This window comes from Pelodiscus sinensis, chromosome 5 (assembly GCF_052426305.1).
Source record: "Pelodiscus sinensis isolate ZL-2025 chromosome 5, ASM5242630v1, whole genome shotgun sequence".
Lineage (NCBI taxonomy): Eukaryota > Metazoa > Chordata > Testudines > Trionychidae > Pelodiscus > Pelodiscus sinensis.
Window position 1 is genome coordinate 20900685 of NC_143056.1, and position 17596 is coordinate 20918280.

At 44.9% G+C, this 17596-nt stretch overlaps 1 protein-coding gene across 2 annotated transcripts in view; it reads right to left on the minus strand.

Moving 5' to 3' along the window:
• Positions 1-10615: 10615 nt before the first annotated feature.
• Positions 10616-17596, minus strand: part of EXOC3L4 (exocyst complex component 3 like 4) — a 58499-nt gene continuing 51518 nt past the window's right edge. For both annotated transcript variants that reach the window (XM_075926508.2, XM_025183060.3), the window contains exon 12: positions 10616-16002. In XM_075926508.2, the coding sequence (XP_075782623.2) occupies positions 15840-16002 (163 nt within the window). In that variant the 3' untranslated portion in view covers positions 10616-15839. The remainder of the gene's footprint in view (positions 16003-17596) is intronic.

Below are 17596 nucleotides of genomic sequence, written 5' to 3' on the forward strand. Positions count from 1 at the left end.
GTGTGACTTCAAATGCGACGGCTCCAGACATCCTTAATCAATCATTGTTTGCCTGGTCTCAGTGTAGCGGTCAGGCTTCCTCAGCTGCACACCTGGGGCCTGGCTCTGAATTCGGGAGTTAGCTCAGTGGTCTTGAGCTGCAGGTTTAAATCTCACAGGGGGGTCTGGGTAGCAGTCTCAGACTTTCTTCACTGGTGGTTTATCTCCCCCACCCCTGATTTCTGCCTCTCATTTAGCAACAGCTTTATAAGAGGTTTTCAAACTGGGGGGGGACACCTTCCTCCAGCCCTGTGTGGCGAGGTTCAGGAAGGGAGCATCATCTGCACCCTGAACTCACCTCAGCAGACTGTCTGGGGTGAGGATGGGTGTGTGCAGGCCTGCTGATCAGCAAGACAAGGGGGACAATAGCCCTGGAGCCTCACAATTCAAAGGACTCCGGGGCTCCCAGTCATCACCGGAGGACCACACTGTGCACTCCACGCAATGCGAAAGGCTGAGGGGGTGTGCTGTGCTCTGGGTGCTGCTGAGGGCTGCCTGGAGGCTGGTATGGTGTGCTCTGGGCAGCACTCAGGGCTGGCTACCCAGGCCTCACTCCATCTGGGAGCATAGGGGAAGGGCCCCCACCTTGCCCAGGGGCCTGTGGAGGTTGTTGGCGCCCCTGAGTGTGTGCAACCAAAAGAGTGTTTTTCACAGTTTTTGAGCTGAGCCTCACCCCTTTGAATTACAATTTTTCATTGCAGCTTCCCTCTCCCACCTCGGCTTCCACACATCCCAGACAGGCTAGGGTAGAGGTGGTGCTTCCGCCACAAGCCTCCTGGTGTCACCGCTTGCCCTTCCCTCTCTGCACCAGTTTGAAACCTTTATAATAGATCCAGAGGCGCTGCGTGGAAAGGTCGTCTGTCTGCCCGTCCTACCTCTCCCCGCCGAACCCTGCACTACCAACAATTACACATTGACTCTGACACTGTCACACAGTGCTCCAGCTGAGGGGAGCATAGGTACAGACTGTTAGGCATTGTCTAACTTAAAAGTTTAAAGTGCAACTACGGCAGCGAGTTATACTAAAAATGTGGCCTCAGCAGGAGCACTGGGGGTATGTCTACACTGGCAGCTTCTTGCGCAAGAACTCTTTTGCGGAAGAGTCCTTGTGCAAAAACTCTTCCAGAAGAGAGTGTCTACACTGCCATGTGCTTTTGCACAAGAGATGTGCTTTTGTGCAAGAGCATCCATGGCAGTGTAGACGCTCCCTTCCGTAAGAAAGCTCTGATGGCCATTTTAACCATAGGGGCTTCTTGCACAAGAAATTCATGTTGCCTGTCTACAGTGCCCTCTTCTGGAAGAGCTCTTGCACAAGAGAGCTTATTCCTCGTGGGGAGAGGAATAACTCTTCCGGTACATCTACACTAGTCCCCTAGTTTGAACTAGAGAGGCTAATGAGGGTGACTGAAATTGCAAATATCCTGCACTTCATTAGCATGTTCCCAGGCGGTCGCCATTTTGGAAACTGACTAGTCCAGAATAACTGCCCGCGTCTACACGTGGCAGTGAAACAGGAGTTCGAAGTAAAGCCCTTAACTCGAATTAGCTGTTAAACCTCATTCAATGAGGAGTAACAGCTAATTCGAGTTAAGGGGTTTACTTCGAACTCCTGTTTCGTGTAGACGTGGGCAGTTATTCCAGGCTAGTCACTTTCTAAAATGGCGACCGCCGGGGAACATGCTAATGAAGCATGGGCTATTTAAATCCCGGGCTTCATTTGCATCTTCGGTCACCCACATTAGCCTCCCTAGTTCGAACTAGGAGGCTAGTGTAGACGTACCCTTCCAGAAGAAGCCATGGTTTTACAACGCTGTACTGTAAATTTACTTCAGGAAGAATGCTCGTGCAGTGTAGACAGCCGGCAAGCTTTTGCCATTTTTGGCTGTTCTTCTGCAAGAAGTTGCCTGTGTAGATGTAGCCTGGGAGTATTAAGTCAACTTAAGATACACAATTTCAGCTATGTTAATCGCATAGCTGAAGTAGTTAATTGCGTAGCTGAACTTGGCTTTTGGCGCTGTCTACACTGCAGGAAGTTGAAGGGAGAACACTCTCCCTTTGACTTCCCTTACTCCTCATGAAAGAAGGGTTACTGGCATTGACCGGAGTGACCCTCTCAGTTCGACTTATCTGGCTTAGTAGAACCCACTAATGCAAACTCTGGAAGATTGACAGCGGTAGCTGTCAATGTAGACGTACCCTGGGAGTGCTCTCTCTGAGTACTGTATGTAAACCACCTCCACGAGGGGAGTAACTACCAATGCTGTAACTTACTGCGCTCAGCGGGGAGGAAAGGGGGAGCTGTTTTCACATCCCTGAGCCACAAAATTACAGTGCAGTAAAGTGTCAGTGTAGATTTAGCCTCATGTGATAATCCAGTTGAGTTTAAAGATCAATTTGCCTTTGACAACATCAAAAGCAGGCTGTAACATAAAACTGCTGAGCTGGAATTCATATGCAAATTTGACACCATCAGAATGGGTCTGAATAGAGATAAGTAAAATTACCATAAGTAATTGTCCACTTTCGGTATCCTCACTTTCTTGTCCATGTCCACCCTGATTGAATTAGCTTTGATGTTACACTCCCAACTCTGTACCCCTGGTATCTGTTTCTTCATGCAGCTGATGAAGTGTATTGTAACTCACAAAAGCTTATGCCATAATACAAGTGTTAATCTTTAAGGTGCTACCGGACTCCTTGGTTTTTTTTTTTTTGCTGAAAAAGACTAACACAGTTACCTCTGAAACCTTTACAATGACTGAACAGTAAGAGAGAGGTAGCCGTGTTAGTCTTGGCATGACCATACAGATCTGATTTGTTAGTTTATAATGTGTTCACTTTCTTCATTGTATTCCTTTGTTACATATGGACATGCCAATTCTCTTTCAGAATATGATCTGAAGAAGTGGGTCTGGCCCATGAAAGCTCATCACCTAATAAACTATCTTGTTAGTCTTTAAAGTGCTACATATTTTTTCCTTTTGTTTTACAATGACTGAGGCGCCTTGGGCCAAACCAGCAAGTGTAATTCCTGAAAGTCAATGGAATTGTGCCTGCTTATCCCAGTGCTGAAGTTGGCTCCATGAATCTTGCTGTGCAATAAATGAACAGAAGAATAAATTAAGAAACCAAAGGAATAATTGCCCTATGCACTTGTAGAAAAGAGCTTCACATACAATGCTGCAAAGGCTCAAAATTGAAGCACTTCCAGGCCTGGGATCCAGGGGAGCTATTGAAACCCTAAAATCCTCAGACTGGTGTTCAGAATGACATTGCTCCGTCAGATTTCTGAGTAAGGGCAGCAGCAAGAAAAGGGTTGGGCCATTCAGCTACATCAGCAATAGGAGAAGCACAGATTAAGCAACACAAAGAGCACCTTGCCCCACAGTGATCAACAATTCTGCTCACCCCAGTCATCAAAGGTCAGAGAAATTCACTCCGTTAGTTTTCAACTCCCTGCTCTGTTAAATGATTCACAAATAATTGTTCCTAGGGGAGATCGTGGACTAACTCTAACTTGTCTATAAATCCAGTACATTCTTTCAGAAATATGCCTGTTTGTGCAACTCAGTTAATAGATTACGTGTGTCGTTTCTCTGAAATGGTTTTATGTCAGAATGTGTGAGTCACTAGAGCCAACCAGCTGTTCAGCAAGAACACATACAGTCTGGATATAGCCTGGAGATACCAAGAGGAAATTCACTTATGGACCCTCTCTGGCGGTGTAAAATACTTACAAGCCATTCAGTTATAGGGAGTCTTATGAGGTAAGCCTGTGTATTGCATTCCTCCACAGCAATCAACATGTTCCAAAAGAAGCTGACTGCTGTGATATTAGTGTGTGAAAGTTTCACTTCCTCTGTGGCAAAGAAATGTCACTTATCCACTGACATTTTGGCCTTCCAAATGTCTAATGAACTTCTTATGGATAATCCCATAATTACACATTATCCACTGAATGCCCAACAAATGGCATAATGTTATGCATATATCACAGCCTTCTTGCACTGAAAAGCAAATAGATTTCAAGATGTGAAATTCCCCTTAATGCAACCAATGAGCCATGCAGAATGTCATGTACAGTTGCTCAAGATATCAATGTTTAAAATATGATGACATGTATAACAATGCAAGGAGGGCAAACTGAATGCTTCTTTGGACTAAGCCTGAGAGCTAAAATCCTAAATTCAAATCCTTTTTCTGATCCTTTTTTCTGCCACTAACGCACCGTGTGGCTTTGGACAGGTCACTTAACCACCATGTATGAGTTTCAACCTATATGGAATGGGGACAATTCTGCTGATCTTCCCCATGGGTGATGGGAGGAGTGGTTAGCTATGTTTGTATAGTGCTCTGAAAATTCTAAGTGCTGCATAAAGGATAGGTAGGTGTTACCAGCAGCAGATTCACCAATTTGTTGTTGCATCATATTCACTAACTTATTGTATGTCTACAATACACAGCTATTAGTGACATGACTGTGTTGACACAGCCATGTCGCTAAAAAACAGTGTAAACACTGTCAGCCAGAGGTGACAGCCCTCTGCCCTGACTCCTCCCCCCACACTCCCAGCTGTACTATAAGGCCACTTTCTGAACAAGTACGGCTGTGCTGAGGGCTGCCTCAGTTTCTCTATCAATGAGACAGCCAAGGAGAAAACCACTGTAATTAACATGTCTCCAGTTCAACGAAACCCCTTCAAGGAGAACTAGAGCAACAATTTTAAAGTTTTTACCTCAGATGACGTCTACATTGGCATGAAGACAGCAGCATGTAGGGACTATATAGCCCCTGAATCACAGTATATTCTCTGTGGCTGTGTCTACAGTGGGCCACTTATTCCGGAAAAGCAGCCGCTTTTCCGGAATAAGCTGCGAGCTGTCTACACTGGCCTCTTGAATTTCCAGAAAAGCAGTGATGATTTACTGTAAGAAATCAGCTGCTTTTCCGGAAAAACTATGCTGCTCCCGCTCGGGCAAAAGTCCTTTTTCGGGAAAACTATTCTGGAAAAGGGCCAGTGTAGACAGCATAGTAGTCTTTTCCGGAAAAAAGCCCTGATCACGAAAATGACGATCGGGGCTTTTTTCCGGAAAAGCGCGTCTACATTGGCCATGGACGCTTTTCCGGAAAAAGGGCTTTTCCGGAAAAGCATCCTGCAAATGTAGACGCTCTTTTTCCAGAAATACTTATAACGGAAAACTGTTCCGTTTTAAGCATTTCCGGAAAAAGGTGCCAGTGTAGACACAGCCTTGGGCAGGTAACAGCCTTGGGCAGCCTTGGGCTGTGTCTACATTGGCATCCCTTTCCGGAAAAGGGATGCTAATGAGACGAGTCGCAATTGCAAATCCGCGGGGGATTTAAATATCCCCCGCGGCATTTGCATTTACATGGCTGCCGCTTTTTTCCGGCTTGGGGATAAGAAATCCACGAGTAGGAATAACAAATCTTCCGGAAAAGGGCTTATTTTCCGGAGAATCGCGTCTAGACTGGCGCTTTTCTCCGGCTTATCCCCAAGCCGGAAAAAAGCGGCAGCCATGTAAATGCAAATGCCGCAGGGGATATTTAAATCCCCCGCGGATTTGCAATTGTGACTCGTCTCATTAGCATCCCTTTTCCGGAAAGGGATGCCAATGTAGACGTAGCCTCGGTGTGTAAATTTAACGTTCAGCTGTTTATGCACCGGTATAATATGTATTTATTAGAAAGTTTATTTCCAGCTCTGCTACCTGCTGCTGTGTGGTGTTGTACAAATCACTAGATTTCTCTACATCCATTGCCATCTGTAAAAGAAGTGGCGGCATAGAGTCCCTGCCTCTTTTAAATTGCTAGGCCTTGGAAGCAACTGCCCCCTTTGCTGTCCTGTCCCCCAATAGCAACCCTGGGAACACTAGTTAGAAAACTCTGTAAGTTAAACAGTTTTCCGTCACCCTGTGGCAACACACTTAAATTAATGGGTGCTGTGAATGACTTTTTATGTAGTCTGATTTTATGTTTGTGACTCCCAAGTACACAATATTTCAGCAAAAAATCCAGGACACTTTTCAGGGATTTTTTCCCATGGTGGTGCGAGGGGTGGGTAGCACCCAGCTCTGTGCTCCCCAAAGCTAAATGCAGATGGACTATTGCTTCTCTCCCACCTCAACAGGCATGTAGGCTCTCACATTTGAGACCCAAGAAGGATTATTATCTAGTCTGCTCTCTGCATAACCCAAGCCCATCAAGTTTCATCCAACAAGTACCTGATGCAGGAATTATCTGGTGATTGGTTTAGAGCACATGACATGCAATTCTCATCAAAAGAGGTCAACGGATGGAGAATCTGCCTCATCCCTCAGTGGTTAATTACACACAGGCAATGTCTATACTACATTCTTCTTTCGAAAGAGAAATGTAAATAAGGCACATCGAAAGTGCAAATGAAGGGCAATTTAAATGTCCCGTGCTTCATTTGCATATTCGCATCCTATCGCTGTTTTGAAAAAGGGTATTTTGAAAGTGAAACCGCAATCTAGAAGTTCTCTCGAAAAAGGGTTTGTATTTTTCAAAATAATCTGTACTCCTGAAAAAATGGGAAGTACGAGTTCTTTCAAAAAAGGGTTCTGTGCATGGGTACTGGGTGAGGGACAACTTGAGTAAAAGAGAATGAAAAAGTATCATTGTCAGTGCCTGCACTGGCATGAGTGGTAGCAGAAAAATAAACAAGGGTAGCAGCATTGCATCCACACTTATACCTTGACTGCAAAACCTGAAGGTGTCCCTGAAAAGCATCCTGGATTTTTTGCTGAAATATTGTGTACTTGGGAGTCACAAACATAAAATCAGACTACATAAAAAGTCATTCACAGCACCCATTAATTTAAGTGTGTTGCCACAGGGGGAATACAGAATTAATGGCCCCTGTGCTCAGCTTTATTGTTGTTCTCTCGCCTGGTGACCCTGCCAAGAAAAAAATCCTTCCTCATTCCTTTCCTTTTCCTCCCCTCCATTTTCATTCCTTTCCCCCTTTATCCTCCCTCTATAAATAAGTAATAGGAAGTAAGTGAAAATAAAATGAGGTACCTTGATTTTTTTTTATAGTTCAACTTTTTTTTCCCACAGACTACCTGAAAATTGCTGAGTGCCTTGGTCAGCCACTTGATGATCTTTCCAAACTTTCTTTGTACCTTTAGATAAGGATTATAAAGTGCTTTGGATAAGAGTGCTTTATTTAAAAAATTAATAACCTTTCCTCAGTACACCTGAAGGGAGTTCTTGTACCTGAGTTTGAGAACTTCTTATGTAGATGAAAGCTTGTATTTGCATTATGCTAATGTGAAAAATGTGTACAATGAAAAAATACAGATGACGCATTAATGGGAAAATAAAAGTTAACTTCCTCTGAAGAAACTTATTCAATGTGGAAAAAATATATTTATTCAGATAGGATATTCTCTACACTTTTTTTTTACAAAACTGTCAATTAAGTCATCACAAAATAATATTCATTTGTCAATATTGCCAAATTTATCAAATATTCCTGAGTCATCAGGTTTCACAAATAATTTTAACTCATTTCAATACAGAAAAAGAATGTTCAAGTGGCAGCAGTTGTAACAAATATTGCTACAAATATTTTCAGAATGGTTTCTACATTTTCAAAGGTTACCTGCAAACCATCATGTACAAGTCTATACAAATCAACTGGTGACTTCAAAGCACAGACCTTGCTTTGGTAAAATGAATGAAATGTTTCACTTCATCTTCTGTGTCCTCTTGGTAGAATCCTCTTAATTTCTTACTGTTGTGGCTTTTAGCATTTCTGGCCATACTTCTATCTTAAAACATGCAAAAAGAGCAAGAGGCATGGAACTGTGTACCTCACGTGCATCAATTGTTTTATAATTTTCTTCAGCCTGACATACAGGAGGGGCAATCAAAATCAGTCTGGAAGAACAGCAGGCATGAGAACTGTCTCTAGACAGATAAGCAATTGATCAATATCACATTCTCTGATCTCTTGTTGGGGCAAAATCCTGTTTTCATTGAAATCAGAAGGAGTTTTGCTATGGAGTTCAATGGTAACAGATTTTGGCATTTGTAGAGGAAAGAAGAAAACCACTCCAGCAAGAGCTATGTTGCTTATGTAACCCTTCTGCCTGGTGGAACCTCTAGAGGTTCCTCTCCCTCTAACCAATACAGACCTGGCTCAAGACCCAACCCAGTAATCTGGGAAATTCACACACCACCTCTGTGAACCTCTGAGAGGCAATGCTTCCCCAACCGCAAGCACAGAGTCTGAGTGAACAAAAGAAACTTAAAAGGAGGGAAGTAACTCAGCATTAATTTGAGAGAACACTACAAACAGGGTTCATAAAAAACCCCACAAGTAAAAGTCCCACCCGAAGTAGGTAGGGCAGTGTCCTTTTCCTCTCAGACACTTTGGCTGTGTCTACACTGCACCCCTTTTCCAGAAAAGGGATGCAGATTAGACACTTTGGAATAGCAAATCCGTGGGGGATTTAAATATCCCCCGCAGTATTTGCATTAACATGGCTGCCGCTTTTTCCGGCTTGGAGATAAGCCGGAGAAAAGCGCCAGTCTAGACGTGATTCTCCGGAAAATAAAGCCTTTTCCAGAGGATCTCTTATTCCTATTTGAAAGTAGGAATAAAAGATCCTCCGGAAAAGGCTTTATTTTCTGGAGAATCACGTCTAGACTGGCGCTTTTCTCCGGCTTATCCCCAAACCGGAAAAAAGCGGCAGCCATGTTAATGCAAATTCCGTGGGGGATATTTAAATCCCCTGCGGATTTGGCTATTCCAAAGCGTCTAATCTGCATCCCTTTTCCGGAAGGGATGCCAGTGTAGACACAGCCTTTAAGTCCAGCAACCCGAATGTCCCCTTTACATGCCCAGCCCTTTTCTGCTCCCCAATCACTGTTGCTGCCCTTAGTCAGGGCAGACCCAGGCTACGTCTAGACTGGCCACATAAGACGGAATAGGCATGCAAAGCAGGCAGGTCAGAATAGGGAAATCCGCGGGGGATTTAAATATCCCCCGCGGGATTTAAATAAACATGGCTGCCGCTTTTTTTCCGGCTTGGGGAAAAGCCGGAAAAGAGCGTCTAGACTGGCGCGATCCTCCGGAATAAAGCCTTTTTCCAGAGGATCTCTTATTCCTACTTGCAAGTCCTACATAAATCCTTGCAAGTAGGAAGAAGAGATTCTCCGGAAAAGGGCTTTATTCCGGAGGATCGCGCCAGTCTAGACGCTCTTTTCCGGCTTTTCCCCAAGCCGGGAAAAAAGCGGCGGCCATGTTTATTTAAATCCCGCGGGGGATATTTAAATCCCCCGCGGATTTCCCTATTCTGACTTGCCTGCTTTGCATGCCTATTCCGTCTTATGTGGCCAGTCTAGACGTAGCCCCAGAGTTAAGAAGTGCATCCACAGAGTTCATCCCCCATTCTGAATGGGGGAAGGTAAAGAAGCATCTTACTCACTCACAGGGTAAGCCAGTCTTACAGCTCACCACTGGGGTGCTTTTACACACCACTTTTACCTCAAAATAAGCTTATTTCAAGGTAATTTCAAAATATAGCACTATTCTGACAAGTCCCTTAACCCTCATGGAATGAAGGTTACAAGGACGCCAGAATAGCACGCCTGTTTTCAAAATAATAGGCACTTTTAAAGACATGGAATTGCTATTTCAGGATACTTCAGGATATTTCAGCTCTGCCTCGGGCTTCCTGTAGTCAGCCGCTGGTCAGTTTCAACCGCAGGCTGAATCTGGACACCAGTTCCGACTTACATACAAATTCAACTTAAGAACAAACCTACAGTCCCTATCTTGTACGTAATCCGGGGACTGCCTGTATCCCGAAATAGCCCCGCTGTCGAATGTAGCCCCAGGGGGACCTGAAGCCCACTGATTCAGAGCTCTACCCTCCCTGCTTCACCTCAAGGAGCTCTGGCAGTGGAGTCCTTGTCCATCCAAGAATCTTTACATTGACAGTGTCTCTCGCCTTTCGAATTGGGTTAAAATCTGACTTTTCTGCTGATCCACAATAATTTCAAGCATTGCTGATCATATTTCATATTTCAATTCCTGCATTTAGTCTTAACACAATGTATGACCCAACACCAGCCAAGATGATTGCAGTGAGTAAACAGAACTGCATCAGCTGAATATTTAACACACCTAAACAAAGCAGGAGCAAACCGTATTTACATAGATACACCCAGCGTCTCTCCCCACTCCCAGCTAATTGTAAGGGACACATTCCTTCAGATCCTGCTCCCACTTAGGTAGCAAAGGCTGATGAGTCATGTTAGAAAGCTGTCAGACATCTGATCTTTGTCCACTGCAAGGGAGAAATCAGTAATCAACGAGGCTAGAAGAGTCTCTGTACCATATCCAAATCATTTCTCCCCACTTTCCATACCCTAGTGCCCACACCGTCCCCTCTCCAGCTCACTGCCCACTCACCCTGCCTCCTTTACTGTTTGGAGCTCATTCTCCTTATAGCCCACTCTGTCCCTCCCCTCTGTGAGCCCCGTGAGAAGTCAGTCTCACCCTGATCCAGGACTTGTGCAGTAGTGAAGCTTAAAAGTGAGCCCTGGGGCAGCTATGCTCCTTGGTGCAGAAGGAGTAAAATTTCCACTGCTGCCAGCCTGGAAGTGCAAGAAGCAAGTGGAAGGTGATGGGGGAAGAGGGACTGCACTGAGTCACTCACTGACCAAGAAGAAAGGGGTCACTAGCACCACCTGGCATGAGAGAGATCAGAAATGAGCCCCAGAAAGGGGCAGTCCCCGCCCAGGTTGAACTGTTATCTGGCCACCCCAGGGCCCAGAATAAGTCGGGTGAGAGTGTCAGTGAAAAGCTGACAGGCTGGAACAGGAGCCGGAGGGGGAGGCCACCTTCCAAACTAGAGGCAAGACCTCTGTATTTAGACTGGCTTTGCATTTCGAGCCTGATGTACCTAGCCACCGTATTCCTGATGTCGAATCATAGAAACATAGAATACTAGAACTGGAAGGGACCTTGAGAGGTCATCGAGTCCAGTCCCCTGCCCTCATCAATACCAGCTGCTTTATATACACCAATGCCTGACCTTTAATACAGAAGGTTGGGGCTAGTTCAAGTCTAGCAGCATGGAGTCCCAGCAGAGCTTGAGGAAGTATTCCTAGAACTATGTGGGTCAATCGACTGGCTTGTTTTGCAAAGGCTGTCCTCTCGCACGGCAGACACCTGCTGTTTAGACAGTTCCCAAGAGGGAAAGGCCAAGTTTCAACCATAATGAGAAAGATATGCTGACATCAGAGACTGGCCTTGGAGTTGCAGGGCTCCCCCTGGAAAAGCAGAAGTCCAGGGCTTATCACTGAGGCAAACAGAAAGGGGAGAGGCAAAGTGACAATAAGTTCCTTTTGTGTGAACTCTATATTCATAATTTGGCTGTAACAAGCCAGATCCTCCCTGTTTAAGGCAATGGCGCTCCACTGATTGAATCCACCTGACGATCTGTTCCAATGTTACTGCTGGTGTCTGCCTTGCATTTGCATTCTGACCCTGCTGGCAGATGGTAAGGGCTTTGCAAGAAGGCCAGGGAGAGGGTGAATATTAAGTAAAACCCTCACCATCTGCTCCAATATACAAATAGTTTTATGCTCTTATGGCCTTACCATGTAAGTGCCAGGGGCCATGCTTTGCTATCCTCCTGCACAGTCTGAGTGTGAATGCCTTGCTTCTTGGCTATGTCACAGGACTGTAGTCCTATAGATCCTGCCAGGATTGTAGAAAGATTTCTCCTGTTCAGAGGTAGCTAAGATTCTGGGATAGATTCAAGTAGTCTAAGGGAGATTGAGGTTGGACACTAGGGAAAACTTCCTGTCAGGATGGTTAAACACTAGAATAAATTGCCTAGTGAGGTTCTAGAATCTCCATCACTGGAGATATTTAAGAGCCAGTTAGAGAGACATCTATCAGGGATGATATAGACAGTGCTTGGTCCTGCCATGAGGACAGGGGACTGGACTTGATGATCTCTCGAGGTCCCTTCCAGTTCTAGTGTTCTATGATTCAGCTGTTCCCCTTTGAATCACCATCCTTCCCACCCATAGCAGATGGAGTTCCCCACAATAGCACCAGGAGGGGTATGAAGAACTTCTCCTCCTCTGTAGCCTCTCACCATTTGTCTCACCCCACTAGTGTGGAACGCCTTGTGCCCATGTAATGTGAGCTAGCCTACATATAAAGAGCAGGATGCATGTGAGAGGGGAGCTCAGGTCCAACAAGGGAATAAATTTGTGGAGAAATCTACTGAGGCACCAGAAAATGTAAAGTCAGGATGTTCAGTAGCGGTTAATTGGCTAACTGAGTAGTCAATGGAACTTCCATCCAATACTTGGTTAGTTGATAAGGAAGGGCAGTTACAGCGAGCGCTCAGTCCCAGCTCACATCAGGTCTCTGCATAACCCCTCCCACTGCTGTTCTCAAAGCTGGTCTTAGGGGTGGGTGAGCTGGGCGGTTGCCCAGGGCCGCCATTTTCAAGGGGCCACCGCCAGAGCCAGTCTTAGGGGTGGGCCACGACTGCATTTTGGCTCAATCTCCCAAATCCTCCCCCCAGGTTTCCCTGGTTACTCCCCGACCCCCCCCCTTTTTTTTTTGCTCGACAAATTTTCACCAGCTCAGTCCCTGGTCCCGCTGGTCTCACCATAACCCTGCTGCTGGGGCTCTGCACTGTTAAAGGAGCTGTCATTGAGCCAGCATCTTCTCGTATTGGCTTCCTTGTCTCTTTAATAGTGTGGAGCCCCAGCCAGGGGAGCGATGGGTGGATGAGCAATTAGTCGATAATGCTAACTGATGAGCTCCTTCTTATCAGGTAGTTGACTATTCAACTACTTGCTTACAACCTTAATTTAAAGGCCAGTAGATCCCATCTCTGCTGTGGCCCTGGGAGGTATTATGCTTCTGAGGCACCTCTTTGACTTTCAGTTCCCTCCTGGCTTTGCCTTTGCAAATTACATATCCCCCCTGTGTCTGCTCAGCTGCACTGGTTGGTTCCCTACCTATCTGCCATGCGAAGGGAGCAGAGGGAATAGCAGTGAAGGAGATTCTTGCCTTCCCTTAAACATCTGCTCAGATGAATAGTTCTTGTTGCAATTCAGCTAAAAGTGAGTTTCTTCTGTCCCACTCCAGTCATCAGAAACAATGCACACACTTAGAAGGATGTAAGCAGCAGTTCAGTAAATATACCAGCCTTTTAATGATTCAATATGAGTTTGCAACATGTGGTGTCTTTAGTGCAGTGGTTCTCAAACTTTTTGGCCCATGGCCCACCCCGTTCAATGCAGACCTTCCTGCAGAGCACCAGCCAACCATCCATGATGACAAAATGGGTGTAGGAGGGGGTGGAGGTGTGGAGTCTGGGTGGGAAATTGGGTGTAGGAGCAGGCTGAGGGTGAGAATCTGATCATGGTGTTGGGTACAGGAGTGGACTGACCATAAGGGGAGGGGAAGGGGATGCAAGAGCAGGCTGAGCCAATGGGAGCAGCGGGGAAAGCCTCCAGTTGAGCTGTTTCCTGTGTTGCTGTCCCCCCAGCCACTTCCTTCCCCTATGAAGCTCCCCACAACCTGCAGTGGGAAGCCATTGCTGGGGTGCCAACCTTGTGCGGGGGAGGGAGGAAAGAGGAGAGATAGGGCTAGAGTGCCAGTGCAGGCTCCCTGCTCTGTGCGTATGTGGCGGGAGTCCTGAGCCCGTTGTTGGGATGAAAACTGTTCAGTTAAAACTATTCAAAATGGAGGCAGTGAACTTTTGACCCAAGGACTCCACTTTGATCAGAATGCCTGTCAGCAGCTGGAGACTCTGAACAGTTCTGGCTGGTAAGAGCTAGCTCAGGTTTTCAGAACGTTCCATCACCTCAGGGTTGCGTCCCACTGAAGTGATTTTAAGGCCCTGCGCAGCTGCTGAGGGGGGGGGGGGCTTCTTCCATCTATGCTCCTATCAGCATCAGACCACCACAGCTGTGACGAGGACGGGAGAAGAGTTACCATCAATGATCAGTGATCCATCACCATTACAGAAGTTCTTCACAGGGATTTCCCTGGAGCTCGTCCCTGAGAGCTTTCAATTGGCTCGAGGGTAGTCGGTCCCAGGCCTTGGCAGCATGGCAGCATCCAGCCTAATACTACCGGCATCTTGGGGTTCTTTCCCGTCTTCTCTTCTTTTCCTCCCAACCAATGGGAACATTTGGGCCCAGGCTTCATGCCGCCCTGATGAAATCCCTACACTCCTATGTACTGTTATTTAGTCACAGTTGAGTAAGGAAGCTTACTATCATTTGTGTTATTGTTTTAGTTCTTATATGAAATCCCCATTTTCCCTAGTTATTGTAATTTAATTCCCTAATACATTTGTTATCTTATTTTAGAGTGTCCTTCTTGATTTATACATCACACTGGGACGACTCAATGAGGGGTTACTCTGACCGTTGATAGATGTGGGAAAAGGGGCCTGCATCCTCTGAAATAGCCCCCCACCCCCAGATATTAATTTCTATTTTCTTAGTTGCCTTTGCCCCTAGGTAACACCGTGGACCATCTGCAAGTCAGTGGTCTGTGGATCACACCGTGAGAACCACTGCTTTAATGGATAGGGTTAGAACATTAGAAATGTAGGAGTAGAAAGTATCATTCTAGTCCAGTACCCAGCACTGAGGCAGGACCAACTAAGCCTAGACCATCCTTGACTGGTGTTTGTCAGCCTTTCCTTAAAACCTCCTCTGACAGAGATTCCACAACCTCTCTAGTTTCCCTTACTGCAGTTTAAATCTTGTGCTACTTTTTCTGTCCTCAGTGGTTAAGAATTTATCACACTCTTCTTTTAACAATCTTATATGTTTTTGAAGACAACTATCATGCCTCCCACTCCGCTCTGTCTTGTCTTCTTTTTTCCAGGCTACACAAGTCCAATTTGGTTCAATCTTCCCTTATACGTCATGTTTTCTAGACCTTTAATCATTTGTGTTGCTCTCCTCTGGACTTTCTCTAATTTGTCCACATCTTTCCCAAAGTGTGGGGCCCAGAACTAGACACAATACTGCACTTGAGCCCTTATCAGTGCTGAGTAGAGCAGGGGAATTACTTTTTGTGCCTTGCTTACAACACTGTTGCTAATACAGCCCAGAATGATGTTTGCTTTTTTTGCAACAATATTACCTCGTTGACTCATATTTAGTTGTTGATCCACTATAATCTCCAGATTCTTTCTGCAGTACTCCTTCCCAGGCAGTTATTTCCCGTTTTGGGCAATTGTTTCTTCTTTCCTCAATAGAGTACTTTTGTATTCATCCTTATTGAATGTCATCTTGTTTATTTCAGTCCATTTCTCCAGCTTGTCCACATCATGTTGAATTCTAATCCTGACTTCCAACGGGCTTGAATAGGTGCCTCCAACTTGGTGTAATGTGAAAAACTTTATAAGTGCATTTTCTGTGTTATGATCCAAACAATTTCTGAAGATATTGAATAGAATAGGACCCAGGACAGATCCCTGCAGGACACTGCCTGATATGCCCTTCCAGCTCAATTGTGAATCATTGATAACTATTCTCTAGGTAATTATCAGTGTTTACATAGGGAGTGTCTTTGTGCAATATATTGGCTTCTCCATTGCCCTTATCTTCTGGAACAGAGTCAATTTCTGTACATCCATTACAATGCTTTGACCTATGGGCACAGAGGAGCAAGAGTCATGTTTAGGAGCATGGCCTAGACACACTGTAATATCTTTGGCAGATCTTGTTTCTGTTGTCTAGGTGGTTTTTAAAAACAACTGACAATAGCTGGAACATCTATCTCAGCAAAGAGTGCTCTCTCAGGCAGGCTTTCTGCATTTTCTTGGAGAGCTTCTATTTGCTGAATAATGGACCCTCTCTTGTTGCGGCACAATCCTCGGAGGGCGAGAACAGCTGCAATATGTTTCTTTCTGTGAAAAGCAAAACCAGGGTCACTCTTAGGGAGCCCAAACACTGCAAATAAAGAGCAAAGCCACACCCTAAAATAAGGTTTATCTGAAACAGACAGGATTCCATCCATTAGGATGTCAGGGTTCTCCACTGGCCAACAGTACACATTGTGGGGGTGGAGGTATACAAATTTTGGGACAATCAGTGATGTTGACAATGGGGTAGCTTAATGGTCAATGACAAAAGCAGTTGTGGATAAATAGAACAGAATTGCAAATGCCCAGGAGTGTCTATTTCATAGACAACTGGGAGGCTTCGCCGTGTAAGAACTGCAAGGTCATGTTACAATGTAAGTGCCAGTTCAGTGTAGAGTCAAATTCTGCAACCTTTATGTTAATTAATCCCTTATTCTGTGAGGAGACTCATTGCTCTACAACAAGGCCACTGGCCAGGTAGGCTAGTCATAATAAGGAGTAAGGCTGGCAGCACTTTGCAAAGACAAAATGGGAATTAACTGGCCATCTCCTATTGGAAGCCAATAGACATTGGATGCTTACCTGGTCTTCATGCCTTGAAAATCTTCCCCCTGGATGTTCTATACATTCATATGGTATTACCCTCATCACACTAAGCTTTCCTGAGAAGCAGGAGGCTTTCTATGTAATGAGGATTTGATCGTTAAATGATGTGGGCAATAATACTCAAGAAGTTGGCAGGCACTAATTAAATTAGATCTAGTAAAGAATATTTAAGTCGTGGGCACTATTCCAGAAACACTGGCTACAGATAGATTTTCAGATAGGATTCTGTATCAGCTCAAGGGAAAGAATTAACTGAATCATGACAGCTAGACTCATAAAGTAGGGCTAAGAGGCTTTGTCTGGTTTTCAAAACTTGCTTGTCCAAAGATTATGACTCAATAATAGATCGAGTGCTAACTAAGAAACAGGAAATCCAGTTAATGAACTTTGAAATCTACCTGTAGTCTGAGTTGAAGGCTAATTGTGAAAATTGTTATAGACCCCAATCTGGACGATATAAGCATGTCACATGCTTTAAAGTTAAGTATGTGCAGAGGCATGTTTATATCTTCTTTTTAGGGTTAGATTTCAGATTGAATCCAAAATAGTCAACCAGTTTCTGGGTTCTGAGCAATCTACCAAACTGCACTTTTCAATTAATCAGTAAGCAGTGGTAATTACCCAGTGGTAATTGTGCAACATTGTGCCATCAGCTGTGTATGCCTTATAAATGAACTTTTGTAAAACATCTTGGAAACTTTGCTGTTTGGTTGCTATGTTGATGTTGTTAAACTCAGTTCTCTTTGAAGTATGATGATACAACCAAAGTTATCGTTTTAGAGAAACAATAGCCTTACATGTAGCAGACTCCTTACTGAGTCATGGAAAACCAATTGATACAGAGGACTAAGGATATGTTCTCACACCTGACTTGTAGGTAACATGGACGAACACAGTGCTTCCCATTCACTTAGGTGTAAAAGGATGGCTTGAAAGCCCACAGTAGCTGAAGATGTGTATCAGTTTTCTCCTCTGTCTGGTGTAGCATTGCCACAATAATTGCTGAAGGCTGGATTGTAACCTTACAGTTCCT